The 20,488-nt window shown below is 39.1% G+C and overlaps 1 protein-coding gene across 11 annotated transcripts in view; it reads right to left on the bottom strand.

Annotated features, from left to right (window-relative positions):
* Nucleotides 1-1,097: 1,097 nt before the first annotated feature.
* The window catches only part of PPFIA1 (PTPRF interacting protein alpha 1), a 52,681-nt gene continuing 33,290 nt past the window's right edge, over nt 1,098-20,488 (bottom strand). For 4 of the 11 annotated variants that reach the window (XM_014270323.3, XM_074543736.1, XM_014270320.3 and 1 more), the window contains 15 exons: nt 19,982-20,011; nt 19,076-19,227; nt 18,289-18,461; nt 18,072-18,165; nt 12,082-12,163; nt 11,771-11,971; nt 10,946-11,008; nt 10,388-10,414; nt 8,842-9,017; nt 8,645-8,742; nt 7,548-7,723; nt 6,978-7,046; nt 5,384-5,549; nt 4,081-4,151; nt 1,098-2,774 (listed from right to left, as the gene is read on the bottom strand). In XM_014270323.3, coding sequence (XP_014125798.2) covers nt 4,093-4,151; nt 5,384-5,549; nt 6,978-7,046; nt 7,548-7,723; nt 8,645-8,742; nt 8,842-9,017; nt 10,388-10,414; nt 10,946-11,008; nt 11,771-11,971; nt 12,082-12,163; nt 18,072-18,165; nt 18,289-18,461; nt 19,076-19,227; nt 19,982-20,011 — 1,566 coding nt within the window. In that variant the 3' untranslated portion in view covers nt 1,098-2,774; nt 4,081-4,092. The remainder of the gene's footprint in view (nt 2,775-4,080; nt 4,152-5,383; nt 5,550-6,977; nt 7,047-7,547; nt 7,724-8,644; nt 8,743-8,841; nt 9,018-10,387; nt 10,415-10,945; nt 11,009-11,770; nt 11,972-12,081; nt 12,164-18,071; nt 18,166-18,288; nt 18,462-19,075; nt 19,228-19,981; nt 20,012-20,488) is intronic. The other 7 variants (XM_074543742.1, XM_074543737.1, XM_074543738.1 and 4 more) reach the window with 6 other exon arrangements.

Raw genomic sequence — 20,488 nt, forward strand, 5'->3', positions numbered from 1 at the left:
AGACAGAGTTAAAACATCTGTTTTGAGAGTCTCTGTTCTTTAGACATGCAAAAATTGCAAGTTTAAAGTTCACTCAGATAATTCTGAAGCATGCAGACAGGATGCATAGTTTAATTTTTACAGCCCTCTTTCCAACTGAAGCCTTTAAAGACGTTTGGCAATTTACAAAATGTTGTATCTAATCAGGCATTACCTAAAGCTTACTGTAAGAGACCCAGGTGCCTTTTCCATGTGCAGTTTTCTTTCAGCAGGGTGTGTGGGAGTTATTAAAATTGAGCAAGACACATTTTTCTGATCTCTCCAGCACAGCTCTGCTGTGTAACTCAGAAGGAAGTCACCACACACATTTTTTTGCCAGTTTGTGAAAGCTTTCGCCATTTCACTCATTTATTCTACCTCTCATGTCAGTTCCATTGTTCCATAACAGTTAAGGTTTTACAGCCTTATATAATAATATAAACGCATTTTCTGTTCACATTTTACAAGTCTATCCCGCATTGGTTTCACTTTTGAGAAGCAACAATACATGACTTTGAACACCTACTATCACTCACATCAGTGACCAGCAATGCCTAGGCAAGGTTTCTCTAAACAGCAAAGTTTAGCTGAGCAGTGAGCCAGGATTTCCTTCTGCAGTTCCATTTTAGGGGTTTTTTTCTAGAAAGATAGATTCTCTGAGAATATAAAAGAGACTGCAAATGGACAGACAGCAACTCGTACAGACAAGCCAGACAAACAGAGATGCACCACTGAACAAGGTTTAGAGCATCCATGGCAGTGTTTCTCCAGGCCTTCCACATCCTGCTGTTGATCTGGAGGACATGATGAAATATGCTTTACTACTCCTTTCATCATTCTGCAACTTTATCCCTCTGTCTTCTACTCAATGTAATGGTTTACAAATATATAAACATTGACATGAACAGCCCTATTGTGACCCCATTTTGCACTGGTTCCCTCAGCTCCTATGTTTCTCCCCAAATATCACAATGGCCAAGATTTCATTTTATTACCAAAGCAACCATTGCTGCTGTCTAGGACAGCATTTCCATTTCCACCATGTGGACCAGAATACACTGAAGTTGTGTCAGGTCTGGTTTATTATTTTAAAAAGCAAATCATAGCTCTAAAGATGAGTAGAAGTAGGCAATAAAGCAGTTTTTTTTCCAGAAAACTGATATTAATGCATGTGAACTTGAACAATTCCAAAGAAAATGTCACATCACCTAACTGAATATTTTTGCTCCTGGAAAAAGGTCATCATTTGAAACCAGATCTACAGGGCAGCAAACAATCATTAAGATGCTTTATTGACAATATCCACTCACTGCAAAGTTTCTGCCTGCATACAATTAGATCTTAGCTTTTCCATAGTGTTTTATTGGCAGTGGAAATGCATCAGTACTTTATTGAAAGCAATAAATAATACTGTGATAAAAATAGTTCAAAAGTAGACTGTACATATTGTTACATAATCTGAAAATACACAAAAGATTAATAGAAAAACAGAACAGTAACAATGAATTTCAGTTTTACAAGCAAGTTAAAAGTGGAAAACAATAAGAAAAAAGACATGCTATATATATTGTTGCATAATAAATAATGCACCATCTGACCAGATTCTTGCTGGCTTTTTAATATGCCATTTACAAGTGTCAGATACATTTTCTACTCATACAGTCCAAAATGGCTACAACCATCCAAAGTAAAGTCCAGACAAGTCTTTAGAACAAGTTTACAAAACACATCGGATGACTTACATAAGAAAAGTAAGGCCTTTATTAGAAGATGCACTGCTTTAGTTTTCAGCCCATTGTACCTTCATCTTTCACTACTCATTTGACAGGAGGCTGCAGTGCTTTAGGATTGGTCCATTAAAACTGGTTCCACCAGCATCTTTCCACCAAGTGTTTTCAAGCAAAAAGGTCTAGGACAAAAAAAAAACCTCTCTGTGGCCTGTGGCTCACAACCAGGAATCATTATGAAGTCTGTCTTCCTCAGGAAAGGAAAAGCAAAAACAAAAAGAGTCCTCGGTTTATGGCTTGTTTTGAGTCACTGCGCAGAGGCACTGCACAAACACAGCACAGGGCGTGAGAACTGCGGCAATCGCTCCTGCAACGGGTCCTGCAGGCTGGGCAGTTCCTCCCAGCTTTTCCAACAGCTTCCACTTTAAATAAGGACAAATTGCCACTACTTGACCCATCCTCTGTGTGGAAAGGTACAGCTCTGAGGAGAACAACACTCGTGTACCGTCCCTCCTACGTCAACAAAGGCTCACCTGAAAAAAAGCTGGACTTCTTTTCAGATCTAAGCTAAGCGCTCCAAAAGACAAAATATATACTGCTCGGTGTCATGATACTTTTACAAAGGTATTAAAATCCTTTTCACCTTCAGTTTCATTATTAAAAAACAATGATAATTACAGTTACTGCATAATTTACAAAAACCCTATATTGCTCATAGGGACATATACATACAAGCATTACAGTACATTCAGCTGGAAAGACTAAAATTAGAATAAAAAATCAGCAATGATTTGATTTGTAGACTGAATAGAAACAGAAAAAGTAAGTAACTATATAAATGACAAGTCACATAAATATAAGAAACATTTAGATTCTAAAATATTTTCTCTATAGTACTCATGAATTTATTTGCTAATTAAAAACTCTGTAATAAAATATCTCAAAGTGTCCATTTAACAAGTATTAACAGGTTAAGGGTTCCAAATGTTCAAAATGCTGCATATCACCGGTAGAAATAGTGTGGGTAAACTGCAAAAACAACAAACAAAAACAACACACAAAAAGAAAAAAACACAGAAGATTCCATTAGCAGGTTTTAACCACCATTGCATTCCAAGATTGTCACAAACAGCTCAGCAGTGATGCACTCAATTACTGCCATGCCATGCTGGATATCATTTTATTGCCTCCTGCAATCTCCAGCTGAAATGCAAATAAAGCAATGAGGGCAAATGTTTCTGCCTCGAGGATTTCCATCCCACATCACCTGACTACAGAAAATCCTGAACCAGGGAGGAGAATCTGGGGGAGAGACTTAAAACTTCAGTTTCTTGCAACTAAAAATACTGTAAAGAGAGCCCCTGAGATTATGTATGAACTGACACTCATGTGGTCTGAGCTGCTACATGCAGGAGTTTCCTCTGTCAGCAGTTCACATGTAAGAACTCTTTAGAACTCAACTCATACATGCAAAAGGTTCTGAATTTGAGGAAGCAAATACATGAGTTGGAAGGGATGCTACCAGTAAGAAAAAAGACACTGCAAGCAGAGAAGACAGGCAATTTACAGTCCATGAAAGATATCAGTGAGGGGGAAAGAGCCACTGAGTTGATTTTTTAAAATTCATTGGAATTAAAAAAAAATCATTTTTGGGCTTGCTTGCAAAATGAGAGAAGTACTGTGCCACGAGAAAGTACAGCAGAGGCTGCTGCAGAAACATTCCAGATCCTGGAGAAAGACAGGACTACAGCCCTTTCACAAGCCAGAATACACGGATTTTGTGTTACCACACATCAACAGCACTGCTCCCCAGATTGAGGCTGCAGGTAGCTAAATCCAAGCAGCCAGCCCAAGCAATCACAGGGGTATGGAGTGCCCAGGAACTGGGAAACTGCAATTATCCCTGTAACAATTCAGTACTGAAACATGTTTTAGTGGGACAGCTCTGACCAAGCAAAGACTGTGAGAGATCAGCAATCTGAGCTGCAGTGTCACACACTGGATTATTTTTTCATCCCTAATTTATTCTCTTCCCCCCTTCCCATTTCCACTAGCTGTGCTTCATCCAGCCTTGATTTCAACACTTTTTACAGAGCTGTTTAGCACAGGTCCTTTTTGAAGCTGTTTTAAAAACCTCACAGGAACACATTTCTGACAAAACCCAGTATTTCAACACTCAGCCTTACTGTAGGAAATAAACTTGGGATTTCCAATAGAACGACCTACCCTGAAAACCTGGACTATTTTCTAAGTGTGTAAAACCACTGTAGGAAAATCCCTGCTGCTTTATTGCACAAATAGCTGCTTCAGTGTTGTTCCTATCAGCTTTACTCACCAGGAGAAGGCTTTAACAGGAGTAGGTCCTTACTGTGGCAGAATCCAATCTTTGTGTTCCTGATACACTGCCTATTCCAAGAAGCATGGGAAGACATGCAGAACACAGCATGCATGTTAGTTTTCAAAACAAAAAAAACCCCTCCACAGCAATGGTGATTACAGCTTTGGTACTCACCCAACTCTAAGGTTACAAGTTAGAAAAGCAGAATTTATTTCACAGTTTGTATATTAACCACTTTTTGTACCACAGGCTAACAAAATGTATTCTAAAAAAATCTGCTTGCCAACTAGCACAGAGAAATTGGCAAAGGTGATTTTTTAAGTTATTTACTACTTTATGTAGTTTGTAAATATCTAATAGTTCAAAAAGAAAGTGGTTTTACATGGTAAAGGCTTAACCTACTTTCATTTACAGAATTTTCCACATGAATTTTGGTAAATATTTTGTGCTAGTGACAGTACCTAAAATTTAGAAGAGCTTACTGAGAGTAGCATCAGATGCAAAAATTGGTTGTTTGAGCTTTGTGAATAGTGTTTTCAGAACCTGAGGCAACTCCAACAGATTGTGTTCTCACTCTGTCTGTTCCAATAAAAAAAAAATTTCATATTTGCTTCTTTTGTAAACTAAATTCAAGCCAAATGTTGTTCTTATGTTGCTACAGGTACAGTTTTTAAACAGCCAAGATCCCTCATGTGACAGGTGATCAACCTCCACTTCCAGGTGGGATTTTTGGGGTCTGCTTTTGTTGGTTTGGGTTTTTTTAACTCATATCTGTGCGTGAACACATATGCCCAAAGATCATTAAGTACACAGCAATGAATAAAACAGTGATTTCAAGTCTGGTCAATACTGAAGTGATCACTGCAGGGGGGGTAATGCACCTGCTAATGAAGTTTTACTCATCTCAAAATTATCTGAGGGGGTTTACTCACATCATTTTTGAATGCATTTTATTGCATTTTAGAAGTGGGGTTCATATTGGTCTAATTGCTGCTAACCAAAAATTCTGCATTGTGTGATTAAAAGACTCCTACTAAGCTGTCATTTTCCTTTCCTAAATTACATTTATTTCTAGCTATGATTCTCATTTTGTTACTCCAGTGATGTAAAATAGAAACTCCACCTCTAGTACAGCTTCCTGAAATGACAAAGCACCCTATGGTTAAACACAGTGTTATAAAAACAACCATGCACAAGGCAGATGCTTTTATGCAGCAAAAAGGTCATATGGACTTAATTCCCCTGGAATCTCAGGCAAAAAATAAAGAACATCATGCTTAAAATTATACAAAATCAATACCATCAATCTGCATCTTCTTTGGCTGCATAGAGGGTGAAGACATTGAGGTTGTAACTCTGAAATTTGCAGGAAGAGTCTCTGCTGATCCAGCAGCTAAACCTCTTATGTCCTTTGGTCTAAACTTCTTTCTCCACGAAGGTGCTCTCCTAAAGCTCTTATCATCATCCTGTCATATTGACAAACAACATTAGCAGTGCAAAAAGTGTTATTGGGGATTGTTACTGACATTAAAAGGATTACTGACAAACTTAAGTAAATGTATCACCACTGAAGAAGGCAATTGGGAGGAAATAAAAAGTAAGTGTATTAAATACTGCATTGCTAAGCAGGGCTTTCCTTAAGCACTTGGGTAAATGTAATTTAATTACCCAAGTGCATTTTCCTTCCCCCATTAATATATCTGCATCTTTCAAGCAATATTTCCACCTAAGAAACATAATGCTACACTTAGTAAATACAGTTAAATACACTTCCAAAAACATCTTTGGTAGAGAATGTATTGTGTCAATGCAAATGTACCCACTGGGCAACTCCATTTGCCAGCTTCCCATTTAGAACCAGTTAAATCCTTTCAATGCTCAGATTTATTCCCTTGTGCAATTAGGAGATAAGTGTCTCTATTATTTGGAGAGATCATGATCAAACTGCTCCGTGCCACTAAAACAGAGCAAACATCTGTTGCCTTAAAGCTCCTTTTGCAGTTTGAAATCTCCAAGGAAAATACTTTAGAAAACTATCAATGCTTTCTGATAGGTTGTTAAACCTTGGTAGAGATGCACAAGGGAACAGAGCTGTCAGGAGCTTCCCCTTCCCCTGTCCTCTTCCTCATGCCAGCACCAATGTTTCTGAGACTGGTTTCCTGAGCTGGTTAACCACAGAAGGGTTTTGTCACTTCAGCCTTAATCTGCAACACTTTTGCCTACATGTGCTACCACATCAAATCTCATCAGCACCAAGGATGAAGCAGCATGGAGTTAATTAATGCTCTCCTGGGGAAGCAACATCAGCTTGAACCTGTCCACTGAGCAACCTAAAAGGTTAAAGATGGAACACTCTCTCCCTCCATGATGTTGGTGCACAGAATAGCTTCACACTTAGAGAGTTTTACACTCATTTCAATGCAGTTGTACAATAAAATCACAGACTGCCCAACAAAAATTAAACACACCTGGTGGTCTTCTGCACCAGTATGAATCACAATTAACAGAAGATTTCTTAAAAACCACTCAAAGCTCTTTGAAATACTGCTCTTTAGGATAAAGTGTCTTTCTCTATCACAGCTTGTTCATTGCAATGCTGGTCACTAATTTTCACATATTTTAGATCAAGAGGATTCAGCCCAAAGTGCTGCTATTAGACGGGCTAGAAAACCAAACTTGCAAATGTTCCCAATACTTTCATATTCAAAGTCATCTTATCAAAATACACAAAACCCTGCTATATTTAGAAACCCTCAGAGACAAGGAGTTTCAAATTAAAGTTTCTGTCATTGTTCTGTCAAAAGCTTGAAGAACTTCAGGCTAAATTCTTTCACTGAGCAGTTCTGATAAAGTTTCCAGGACCATAAAATGGGTCAACAACTCAAGTAACTTACTTCATCAAGTCTTCTGTCAGTGCCCATAGCAAGGAGGTTATTGAATTCCCTCTCCAGAACAGCACGAGCCTGAAGTTTGTGGTAAAAAAGAAATGGAAGTTAATTCCAAAAGATTAGTAATTAGTAACTTATAATGATTTAAAAAACTTAATAGGACCCAAATTGTTTAGTGCCTTCTTATCAGATTAATAAACATGCTTCATAAGTGAAAAGTCAGTACTTGAAAAGTTACAATTTAATTTGTAACTTATTAAAAATTTAAGGAAAACTTAACAGCTCTCCTCTATTTGTGATACGGAAGTTCATGACTCTGCCTCTAACTTAATTATTTCAGAGTAAAAACCGGCAAACAAAAATGATGAGTTTCAAACTATTGTTGTGAAGATGGGCTGTGAAGAAAATATTCAAGCAATTTTTTTCCCAAGCAAATTTACCAATAAGAATTGTTATTAACAACTGGAAAACCATCAGAAAAGCACAATTTTAAGTTTTTGTCGTATGTAACAATGGACAACTTTGCATCCATTTTTAACCTTCCTAGGAGGCCTAAGGTGCCTCATCCTTGGTTACCTGTGTGTTTTGAGTGGGGATTTGCAGCAGGAGAGCCAATGCATTGTAATCAAAGGATTCATCTAAGGCCACAAGCGCGCCATGAACGCCGCTCTCCTGCAGGTTATTGGCGTATTCCTTAAGGCCGATTGACACCACCCATTGGATCATCCTCTCATTGCTCCACACCAGGACATCTGGGGAGGAAAAACATAGTGCCAGACTCATTACAACACCTCTTCTCTGAGCCAAATCAGCCACAGTCATGAACTGGATGATTGAAGTGGAAAGTAAACATATTACAAGTCTGCTGGAAGACATTTCACACCATAACTTAAATATTCCAAGGAGCAATTCTCTATATGCAAGAGATGCACCCATTCCATTTGGGAGGTGAAAAACAACCCACCAGCCACAACCCTGGCTTGCTTGCTGCCAGTTAGTTGTGACTCCTGGGAATGATCTCAGGCACAATTAACAAGTTAACCACCAAAAGGTTATCCATGATTTGAAAGGAAAGGGAAAGAGCAGGGACAGAACCTTCTAAGCAAGTTTTTAGACTCAGATATCAAAAAATGCTTCTGATATTAAGCAGGGAACAAAGTTACAACAGCAAATCTTGGAAAATTATGAATTCCCACCCTACTTTCTCTTACTCCTTCTCTCTTGTACAAGAATCATCATGAATCTGGAAGATATAATTACCTAAGTCACTTGGATATTTTTTCATCAACTGCTGGGCAATAAAAGTTACTAGCCACAAGCAACAATAAAATTATGCAGATGTAAAGTTATGTCAAAACAGGGGGAAAAGAAGAAAATAAGGACATCCCTCCCCAAACATGTTCTTAACTCTCATTCTCCTAAAACATTTCATTTCAAACTTCAGAGCAGTATGAGTTTCCAAAATGTTCACATTTGTAGCATAAGTAACTGATTTAATGATGTGGTTTATCATTCAGGGTTCAGGGCCTACATCCAGACACGCCTTGTGCATTTAACACTTGATATTTTATAAATGGTTCCATCCTCTAAAGTCTTTTCTTTGTTTATGGATCTTTGAGGCTGATCAGTGAAAACATGGCAGAATCAGACTGAGGTGAGGACAATGCACTAACCCTTAATTTCATTCTGGCTTTCTTCTCTTTTTCTTTCCAGTTCTTTTCGATCATAGTTCAGTCTTCGGAGGCACATAATTCCACACTGAAAACTGTTCCTGTTTGGAGCAGAGAAAAAAAAAAAATCAGAAAAAAAATATTTAGAGATAATGGAATCACTTAACTGTGGGCGAGGTCTCCATCTTCAGCCTCGTTACCTGTGAAAGCTGTCCACCATTTTCAGCTGCCCACGCAGGTCTTTCTTGGTCAAGTGGTCCAGCATGCGAGCATCCACCAGACATTCCATGAAGTAGCTGCGGTACTGAGGGAGCCCCAGGCTCGGCAGCCACTCATTGCCAATCCACTCGTGGTTCATGTCACCATAGGCTAGTGTCTGGTTTGAAAAAAAATTAAGGGACATGCTTATTGACATGAGAAAAGAAAAGCTGTTTTAAACAGCACAGTTTAAAGAAATTGCTTATTTGATTCTTAGCCTGTAAAGATAAGCACATCAGAATACTGAATACTACGTGTGTGTTTTCCAAAGAAGTCATCCACATGGAGAAAAGCAAGCGCAGATATTCACATCAGCAAGTAAAACTGCCTCAATTTATACCAAGAAATAGCATGGCAAAATATGCAAGAGCTAAAAAAATTTTACAGAAAGACTAATCTACATGGTTGGACAGCAAAAGCCATAGAATTTCATTGTGTTGAGATGTTGTAAATACTCTCCCCTTTGAAAACTAGGCCGGAATCTTATTTTTCTGGTGACTTTATAAAGAAAACATATCAGAAAAATAACTGCAGGTCTTTTTATATACAGTTAGCTGTTTTCAGAAACTGATAAAACCCTGTTACCAAAGAACAAGCCATTCTAAATGCTAGTCTTTATCCTAAAAGAGATTTTTCTCGTTACAGTTTTGATCTGCAAATCACCAGGCATTTTTTTAGAGAAAACATCTATAAAAATAAGAGTTTGGAATCATACATCTAATCACTCCTTGGGCAACAAAACCAGGGAGCTCCTTTTTTCAAAAGCATAGTAATTCGGATTTTTCTGTTAAAAGGTAAAAGCTTTATTTCTCCCCTAAAGGAAGCACCTTCCAGAAAGGAGCAAGGCCACAAGGAAATGCACGTCTCCAAGCCAAGTGAAAGAGCTCCTTACTCTGGACTTGTTATCACTGACAATCAACAGATGAGTAGCTGAGATGTAGTTAATGGGACTTAAACCAGCTTTAAGCTGGAGAGCAGCCAAGAAAGAAGAGCCCACACTGTGCAAAGATATGGATCATGGGTAAATCCCAAGTTACCTTTCTATCCCTGTATAAATACTCAGCTACATCAATGTCTGAGAATACAATTAGGATTTGCCACCACTTTAAAGCAAAACAATCAATCAAGGGGAATTACAGAATTAGTGCATAGAAATCTACTTAACCATCCAGGCCCAGGGTACCTTGTGGCACACCTGGGATGGTGGCTGGGTTGGACAGGGACATTTTACACAGAGCAGATATTCCTCTTGGAATTCTGGCTTCCTCAGGGAGCCACCCCCAACCAAAACATTAAAATATTTAAATCACATGTATTTCCCAAGTGTGCATTGTAGAGAGATAAGGCTGCAGTTTCCCCCTCTCCCAATCCCCAGGTTGCACCCAGAATCATTAAAAGATGCTGGCCTAAAGGAAAAACAGATTCTTTCATGCTCTAATGATTGTGACAGTTTACATACAGTCTGTAATATGAGATAAAGTTTCCAACCTGAGCCCAGCTTCCCTCCTCATCTTCCTGTTAGGTGGTTAGGAAAGCAAAAGAACACACACATATTAGTGGTTAAGTTTAGTAAGGAGGTCAAAGTTAATGGTGCACTGCAAGACTCTAAATCTACTGCATACCAAAAAAATCTAGATAAACCAAGCATCATGCAATGTAAAAAATTATACACAAGGCACTTATTTTTGTATGAGAAGTTGCAAACCCCATCTACTGATTAAGTTTTCTGGAGAGAAGAAATTTCTGCACCAATAATTCAATTTGTCTATTTGTCAATCAAGTCAGAGCTCCATTTTACAGATTAAAGTTTTGTTTACAATCTTATCAACACTGATTTTTTTCTTCCTCCCTTCTGGGAAAAAAGCTATCAAGATGCAGATTGCAAGGTTAATAGTTAGAAGAAGCAATGATCCAGAATTTTAGTGCATTAATTTGAAGGAAACAAAAAAAAAGAAAAAAAAAAAAGACCAAAAGGTACTTGATTCAAATGTTCAAGAAGTGGAAAAAGCACTCTAAGGAAGAGAAGTGGCAACACTGTAAACTAACCGTTTGTTGTGTGGCTGTAAGATTTTCCATCTCTTCATGTGTTACCCAGACATTTCCCGTGGTCTAACATGAGCCCACAGGGAATCAATCCCATCCAGTGAAAGGAAAGCAGTAACAAAGAGGAGAGGTTGCAGAACAGATAAGCAATCGGTACATGTAAGGAGCAGGCATGGGCAAAGCAATGGTCTCTGGGTCAGCTACAGCTACTGACAGTCATGGCATGCAATAAAAGCCTACTCACAGGGATCAACTTCCTTCACAGATATTAACAAAACTGAGCAGCAGAAACAGCTGACAGGATTTCATTAATGGGTAAACACTCAGCTCTGCTCTAATCTGAAAAATACATTTGTAGCCTAGCACATAGCCCCAGGAATAACTTTAGACTGCAGAGCAGGCAGACTCATGAGAGAAAATTCCCACTACGTGCCTAAACTTACTGGAGAGAGACAGGTGCCTCCTAGATCATGTATCTGCATTATTTGGAGTTAATGGCTTTACAGCTACATTAAAAGAGCCTCCAATTATCCTACAAATTTCTGTACACACTTGTAGACTTCATCTGTATTTTAAGTTCTCTGGAGGCCAAAATAACACATACTATAAATACTTTGCATTACATACTTAGACTGAAATAAACTTCTCTATTCCTCAAGAAAGAAAATTGCAATTATTCCTTTAGTTAATTTCCATGAAAGGAAGGAACAGCCTATATTTAAATAAAGTGTTCCTTTCCAGAAATTCTTAATACAAGTTCAGTTCTAAGTTTACAGTCAAACATGGGGAAATTCTAGGTGTTTATTGCGCACAAGTAAGTTTCCTTACCGTCCTTGAGGTGGGAGGGGCAGAGGGGCTGGTTAGGGACATGATTTCCTGGATGGCCAGGCGGAGCTTGAGCCTGTGCAGGGGATTGCTGATGCCGATTTCCCGCTGGATTTCCGTGTCAGACAGCGCTGACATGATAGCACCGCTCTTCACATTGGCTCGGCAGGCGGCCACGTACCAGGCTGGCATCCCCACCCACAGCTGCAACACACAGAGGGAAGTAAACAGGATGTGGAAAACATTCCTGCCTCCAAACCCACACAGGCTTTACATTGAGGGGGCTTTTTATTCATTTTGGGAGGAGCACTCACCTCCAGCCACACCACCACAGTGGGCCCATCCCACTGTGCAAAAGGCAAACCTTGTCGTCTGGCTTCCTCCAGCAACTCGTGCCTACAATTACAGAAACAGTCATTAGTTATAATAATGGATGCTACAATTCCAGCACTGCATTCACTTCACTATCTTCTTTCCAATAATTAACTCATTCCTTTCCCAGCCAGCCTTATACAACACACCTCCTCAGGCAGGTACAGCACATGTACAGGGACTATGTAGGGATGAAAGCTGAGCTGGGCAGGAAATCTGAGAGCAGCAGAGATGTAGATCTTGTCTTTCAGAACCCAGTTTCTGAAGTCACTACTGACACTTCCAGCCCAAAGTGAAGATGTCAGGCTTATTTGGCAAGCAGATTCTCAGCTGCTCAGTTTTCTGCCCAGCAAAGCTGAACCAAAGCAGTCATTTCTCCTCAGCATGGGCAGATTTGAAACCTGTGGCCACACATGAGCACATCAGACACGCCTGTCCATCAAGCTGTCAGGGCTGCACACTGGGACAGTGACCATTCCACTGGTGAACATCAGCCTGTCAGAACGTCTGGCACAGCTTCACACAACCAGAGTTGTGTTTGGCAATTCTATCCTGACAGGCTGTGTACTGAAACTCAGCTTTCATCTCCCCTGATGACACCATTTCCTTTGTTGTGCTGAAACAGAAGCGCCTGAAGTTTCATATTGACAATTCAGCTCCCAGAGACAATGGAAGCTCACAAGGTCCCTATAAATAGCTGCCAAAAATGTTTAATAAACCAAAGGACAAAAACTAGCACTGTGGGTGTAAGTATGCAATGCTGCTTGGATATGCCTGGCTAAAAACATGGAGAAAGCCTAAAAAAAAGCATTTTTACACTGCCTTTGAAAGCCAGTTATATATGGTTAAATCTCCACTCATTCTCCTTTGAAAATCTGAAAAAACAACTGCACCTAATTAGACTGATTTTACTGTTCTTTATTCATGCCTGCAAGTGTAGAATTAAGATATGCAGCAATATTACTGAGTCAAGACCTTGCATTATGTATTTACCATTTTCTCACTATTTCAATCAATTAAAATCTCCTTGCTTTTGAACTGTCTCACTGGATAGATCTAAGGTAATAACAGTTTTAGAAGTTATAGGTATTAAAATATACAAGGCATCTTGAAGAGTGATTACTGACAGACAAGGAGCTGTTTTGCTACTCCTACAAAATGGAAATGCAGCATTCAGCTCTTTTAGACATATTTGGGATCCTCATGTTATATTGGGAGGTAACTAAATATTAAAAAGAAATAATGAAGGAAAAAATATACTAGCAACTGCTTTATCACCTGCACACCAATAAATTCCTATTGCTCTGGAAGAACCTCCCAGTAATTTGTGCTAATTAAATGTGCTTCCCAGGAATGGGAAAGGGGGAGGAAGGAAGACATGGCCAGACAACTGGTTACAAATAATCATTCAGGTACCATTTTGGGATCCATCCATTAAGGTGGAACAGCGTTCAGCAGTCAGCAGCTGAATTTCCCTACCAAAAAAGACTATAAAAGCTTAGACATATTTGTACTTTTCAAAAAGACACATATTTCTGAATGTGGAATAAAGGATCAGCTATTTCCCCGCTACTGTGGAATACATTACATTCATTCTACAATTAATTAGCCCTGAACACATTTTGTTCTGCTTCTCTTTGTTGTTTAAGATTTAAAAATTAGAAAAATAAATTTATAAGATCATATGAAACACTGTTTGGTAAGAACAGAATAAAGTGCTTAATACTGTATTTGCCAGAAAGGAACACAAAGTTTCTTCAAGTACTTTAGCTTCCAAATTGGTGTCTAGGCCTTCCTTTTTGGTGGTTGTATTGTGTGGAGTTCAGAGAATATCAGTGTCATTTCTGGTAGTTCTGTAAGTCTCATTGTATACTCCATGGTAACCATGAAACAGTGAATCCTTTGGAGCAGAATACAAGGAATACATCAAAAATGAAAGGAGAGGTTATGATGCCAACTTGAAACTCATGGTGGTAATGTAGGAAGAAAATAATTGTGTGATGGAAGAAAACACAAAAATAAAAACAAAGGAAAAATGTTTATGAGATGAGTTTATGCAGAAATTATGCAATGGATCCAAAGAGGAAAGCAACCATGAAGCGGAAAATTAATCGCAGAATTTGTTCATATGCAGTGAGAGATTAAAAACTTGCTTGCACAGGAAATCCTTAACCCCAAAGCTCAAGATGTAGCCCAGGCACAAAACATCTCATAGGAAGAATTCAGAAGCCAGCTGCTGTTTCATCTACAAATGATGTACTGATGTTTTCTTCCTATAGCAGAGACATTCTCTTTCCCCACTACTCCCTTCAAACTCCAAGACATTCACTGCATTCCAGTAAAATGTGATAGATCACTGAGAGATCACAACTGAGTCTCACAGCCCAAGCATTATTTACACCAGTTAGGAAATAGGAGCCAAATCCAGAATCTTTGTGAGGAAAAAAATATTGCAGTGGTGTCAGCAGCGTTAACAGCTGGTACAAACCTGGCCCTGTGAGGGATAAAAGAGAGCCAAAAGAGTAGCTGGCTACTGGAATAACTCCTGGGTGACAAAACCAAGGGAGAGATGTCTGGAGACTTAATAAAAAACCTGGCTGAGCTTCCCTTGGAACAGGAGCCCAAACATGCTGCTGCAAGGGGGGGAAGGCTCACTGTTAAGACATTCCAGAGGCATCTCACAGCAGCTGGGAGGACAAAAGCTGTGGTCACAGGGAGAGAGAAATGATGGCAAAGCTGCAGGTGGTGCCTGTGCAGCAGAGAGTGCACAGACTGTGTGAAGTAGCTGTGCTCAGAAGGGCTCGGGGCAGGGGAGCACACACTCACCACACAGGGAAAATAAAGCAGCCTGGATCACCTGGCCACTGGATTGGGACAGCATGGAAATGGATACATGCAGAGCTCAAAGCCAGAGGGGGATGCTGCATCCCAGATTTCTTGGACAGAACTGAAGAGGACTGATTTGGAAGAAGTTCAGAAACAGTAAACACTGCAGTGTGGGGAAGAGAGTGATAGTGATGGAAGTGACAGAGCTTCAGGGTGTAAAAACTGAGAAGCAGCAGTTGTAAAACATGAGATGGAAACAGGCAGAGCATCAAGGGAAAGCTAATATCTTTATTCTAGACTGAGTTCAGGGATGCACTAAGTGCTTTGTGTGTGAGAGTTCTCAAATTTAGGGTTGCCTTCCTTTTTGGTGAATACAGTAGTAAGCTGGTGGTGCTGTAGCCAGAAAAGCACAAACACAGTTGTGGCAAACACTGTCACTACTGCAGCTCACACAGGAGATGAACACAGCACTATCAACCACTTGGGTTTAGTAAACACCAAACAACACTTTTACAGAAATACATCTACCTTGGAAACACAAATACCTACTATTGCTAAACAACTTCCAAATCCCAGATTACAAAACTAATCAAAGAGGGTTTAATATTTCCACTATAAAAGCTCACACCATGCAAATTTAGACAAGACACAAACTAGCTTTCACACTGAACTAGGTGACACTGGATTTATTTCAGCAACACATTTTCATAATATATTCTTTTGAATCTAGTATTTCCTCTCATTATGAGACTTTTTTGAAGAAAGGATAAAGGTTTTAATATATTGCTAAAAAATCCAAACTAGTTTTATCATACTTGCACAACAATCCTAATAAAAACAAATACAAACTTACCCTGATTTTGCACTACCACATCAAATGGTAAACAAAAGGAAAATAAAATAATGAAAGACAAATATAAAACTAGGATTAAACTGAACTCAAAGGCATACAAAACCAGACAAATAATGTGTACTGTAATTTAATTTTGTAACTATAAATACATTTTTGTTAGCAGACACTGAACACTGCCCTCAGCCTGTTTGTGCACATGCAAGCAGAAATCAGAAAGATAAATGAGCAAATAGGGATTAGAGACAGCTATAAATAGAATGAGCTCTTGTTGTTCCAAGCATTCAGGTAGCTGGAATTCTTTTTGCTGAATACAAGGTTTTGTAAGCAAACAGACAGGCAGAATGTGTTTTAACCCACCCTCCTCCAATATCAGAGTGAAAAGCAATTCAGAGCAGCTCTGCCACTTTTTCTTTTTGATAAGGAGCATCTCAAGGAGGCAGCAAGGGATCTTTGACCCCTTGTGATAATATTGCTTCCCATGTTCAGAACACCCCTCAGGATTCTGAACAATGGCATGACAGCATCTTACTTGGGATTGTTCAAATGATAGATCTAGATTGTTTTAATTTCATTGAGTGGTAGAAAACAGAAGGTTCCAGGGAGACCTTAAAGCCCCCTCCAGTACCTAACTGGGCTGTGGAAGAGATGGAGAGAGGCTTTGGAAGAGCTAAGAAGGCAATTCCAAACTAAAAGTTTTCATTTGTTTCATAGAGACAGCTGTCTTTTAAGCAATCTGCAACATGCAGCCATAAATTATACTTTAAGTAATACCAGCACATTTTTGAAAAGCAGTATGTTTACAAGGAAAGCCATGATTTATCTGCAACTGCACTTCTTGCATTTCTTAAAGCCAGACAGTATGGATTATTTCCCTTGAGAATGAAACTTGTGGCTGGTATTGAGAAATACCTATATTGCTCAAAGAACAGACCTTACCACTCCTTAGATATGACCAGACTAAAACTATTTATTCAACCAAGATGTGGTATGACTTTAAAGCACTGTAGAAAAGGGAAAATACCAGATCATAATAATATATGATTGCCTTCAGAGCAGCAGTCTGAAGAAAAACAGCTGAGCTTTCTGTTATCCAAACAAACCCACATTCCATTCTGACTTTTCAAACCAACACACTGCTGGTTTTCATTAGCAGCCACCAGGCATTATTCTTATTAGTTAATAGAACTTAGGTACTGCAAGAAATCCCTCTCAAAGTGAAAATTAGCACCCTTGCTTTTCAACATTTACTGTCTGTCTTCAGAAAGCAAGGAAAGTCTGACCTTCATCAGTTTTTTGACAGCTGAACACAACAGAAGGAGCAGAAGTTTAAGGTATATGGCTCAGCATTGAAAGAAAAAATGCAAGGAATGCCTGATCCTACTTATTTGAGTGTTTCCTGTATTCCCATATAAGCATCAAGTCAGAATTTCTATCCGTAGCAATATCTCTTTTTCACCTATGATTAGTCTTTGCTTCATCTGTTCCAAGTCTGGAAACAACAAAGCATGCAAACAGAAACTCCACAGGTGAGCAGCTAACTAAAGGCTTTCTGGGATAGAGTGAAAAAATTCTCTTGACTAGGAAAGGGCAACTGCATACAAGGTGCCATAAAAAAAGAAATATTCACAACTGATTAAAAAAAAATTGAAGAAACCAGGGCAATGTGGTGCAAAGAAAAAGATTTCAACAGACAATCTTAAACAGAAGTGAAAAAATTAATGAAGAGAGAAGTTGCCAGCAGCTGCAACACAAAGGGACAGAGAAAGGAGCTGGCAAATTCATACACAGGGAAGGATGTCTGCCCACAGCATCTCGTGCTTCCCTTCTGTCAATTCCTCCACAATCTGGAGCAAAAAACAGCCAAGGACAACTTTGGGAAATCTCCCATATGAATTAAATTTATTTAATTTATTACATCTAATTTATTACATTTGATACCTCCCAAAGCAGGTATGAAATATAATAAGTTTAGGGGGAATTTGTTAAGAGTCCACTTCTATCTCCAAATTTTTTTATTACAGCAGTCCAATTTTAAGTTTTCAGCTTAAATTCCTTTCAAATTTACCATGACCTATGCTGATATTAATGTTCTGGAAAAACAGTAAAAAAAAAGATGAGATCTACAGAGGCTTATTAGCCATAGCACCATATTAGGCAAAAATCCCCCAAAACCAAACTAAAAAATAAAACCACAACATTTTTAAACAAAGCAACACATGAATAACACAGCATTAAAAATATTTGATAACTTACTTTTTCTGCATTTTCCTGTTTTTCTCTGCCTGACCTCCAAGTTTGCTGAGGCCTAATGCATCCTGAGAGGAACCATCTGCTTCTCCCAGGCCACCTACAAAAAACCCCAAACTCAAGTCACTCTCAATTTAATGCTTCATAATATTACTGATCAGGAATGTGTAAAACCCAAGCCCCAGGGCCATCTCTCTCATTGTGTAAGAAAAAGCAAACCAACCTTGTCCTAGAGCTTCCTTGCTTCCCTGTCCAGGTCGCCCCTTTTCCTTCTTGCCAAACAGGCGGCCAATGGAGGATTTGATCCCCTTCTTTTTGGGGGCTTTGTGAAGGGAATCTTGGCTGCTGTTACTGCTACTGGGATTACTGGTTTGGCCATCTTGTGAACCTGTTGAGCTGTACCCAAAAAAAAAGTCATAAAGGAGCCCATGTACAGCAAATTCATCAGAGATAAGTTCAGGGTTCTGTGCAAGTTAATACAAGTTCAATAGCTCACTAATGACATTTAATTTCATTTAATTTTATGAATTATGAAAAGAAATGTTGATGGCACAAGTTCTTGGCTGAAAGGGGCAGACAAAGTTCAAAATACTTGAGTGGAATCCATCTCAGATACTTGGGTACTTTGAAAAGAGTACTTTGAAAGAGTACTTTGAAAAGATCTGTCAATCAAAGTGGCAATTTTGCAAGTTATTTCTCAATTTATAGCTAAATAAAAACTTCAGGAGTTAAGAGTTACATTTTTCATATCCCAAGCATGAAGATAACTTAATACAGACTTTGAGTACCAAAAGTATTCCCATGAAGCCACTTCCAAGCATTAGCAAAATCTACATTCCTAATGTTTATGTAACAGTCACCCATTCATGTGTTCACACCCCTGACTTTGAGAAACAATTGAACACTCAGACTAAAATCCTACAGGCTGAACAGCTCTGCATTTTGGGGTTTTACTCTGATGCTGGAACACTGAATTGCTGGTAGGTGTGAGTGATTCCCAGCTCACTTACTTCCTGATGTCCCTGATATCTTCATGGCTCACAGTGTGCAGAGCTCCCTTCTGGACTCTGTCCAGGCGCAAGGAGCGGGGTGAGGAAGGCGGCGATGTCTCACATTTTATGGTGGTTTTGTCATCTCGTACCTCTTCTCTGGAAGCTGGAGACTGATGGGAAAGGAAGGAAAATTTCAGGGGCAATGCCAGAACATGAAGGCAATACCAACACTACACAAAACAGTGAAAGGAAGAATCTTATTTTAGTGTTAAAGGATCACTCTTGCCCTTACCATTCTGCAGTTGCCTATTTTTTGCTTGATTTCTTTCTGAATTTCTTGTTACCCTCAGTGACAAATGACTAAATTCATGAAATGAGAAAGTAGCACTTATCTTTTATTCATTTATAGGGCTAAGAACTAAAGTAATGCCTTCAGCACCATAAAATTAATATACCTGTCCCCAGTTCAGCACCATAAAATGGATATACCTGTCCCCAGTTCAAGCAAGTGCAAAGACAGAAAAACTTAAGAGACCTGTGGAAAGAATTATTAGCAAGATCATTGACTCTGTGAAGTCAGTTTCTACACACCTGTGGCTACAAAAGTTTGAGTAACAGAAAGACTAATTTGTGTGTGCACTGACAGCTTACTGACAGCTTTTAAAATTCAGCACTGATGCATGAAGACTACAAAGCAGTGGTTGCAAACAGAAAGCACAGCAGTCCTCCACACCAGCAAAAACAGGCAAACAAACACAAAAACCCACAAAACAAATCCACACTTAGGCTAAAATGATAAACCATAATCTTGTTTGGTTTCAGAGCTACCCTGCAAATGCTTTATGTTCCTGTTATCCACTAATGAGTTTGGGGACAGGGAGGGAGATGGAGGGGCACACCATGAAATAAACTAAAGATTTTTACCTTTCTACGGTGTTTCCTTAAATCACTAGGCTGACAGATGCATGCAAAGAAAAGAAATTTGGAAAAGCTGTATTTATTGTAAACTGTAGCACAGACTAAGACAACTAGTACAGACAAAACACCTTGGGGAGAACATCAACAACAATTACAACAATGGCACAGAGAGATACTGGGTATGAAGTACTCCTTACATCACAGATTAGTAAATGTATCCCTGAAGTGAGGAAAAGGAAGCAAAAAATAAACACTTAGTTGGTTATCTACCAAAGTACCAGAGATGTTGGAGTGTGTTAGCACACAATATGTGCAGCAAAAAACCCCAATAAAGTGTGGGGGTTGCAAGGTGTTGCTTTGAAAAGGTGAGAACCTGCTTTGAACCTCCAGGTCAGCCATAGGAGCCTTAACAAATCATCTGCACTCATCCCTCCTCACAACCCTGGGATTCCTGCAGCTGTTTCCTACACTGCACAAAAAGCAGCCAAGACTTTAATAATGTCAAAGAGTGCC

Source organism: Zonotrichia albicollis, chromosome 6 (assembly GCF_047830755.1).
Source record: "Zonotrichia albicollis isolate bZonAlb1 chromosome 6, bZonAlb1.hap1, whole genome shotgun sequence".
Lineage (NCBI taxonomy): Eukaryota > Metazoa > Chordata > Aves > Passeriformes > Passerellidae > Zonotrichia > Zonotrichia albicollis.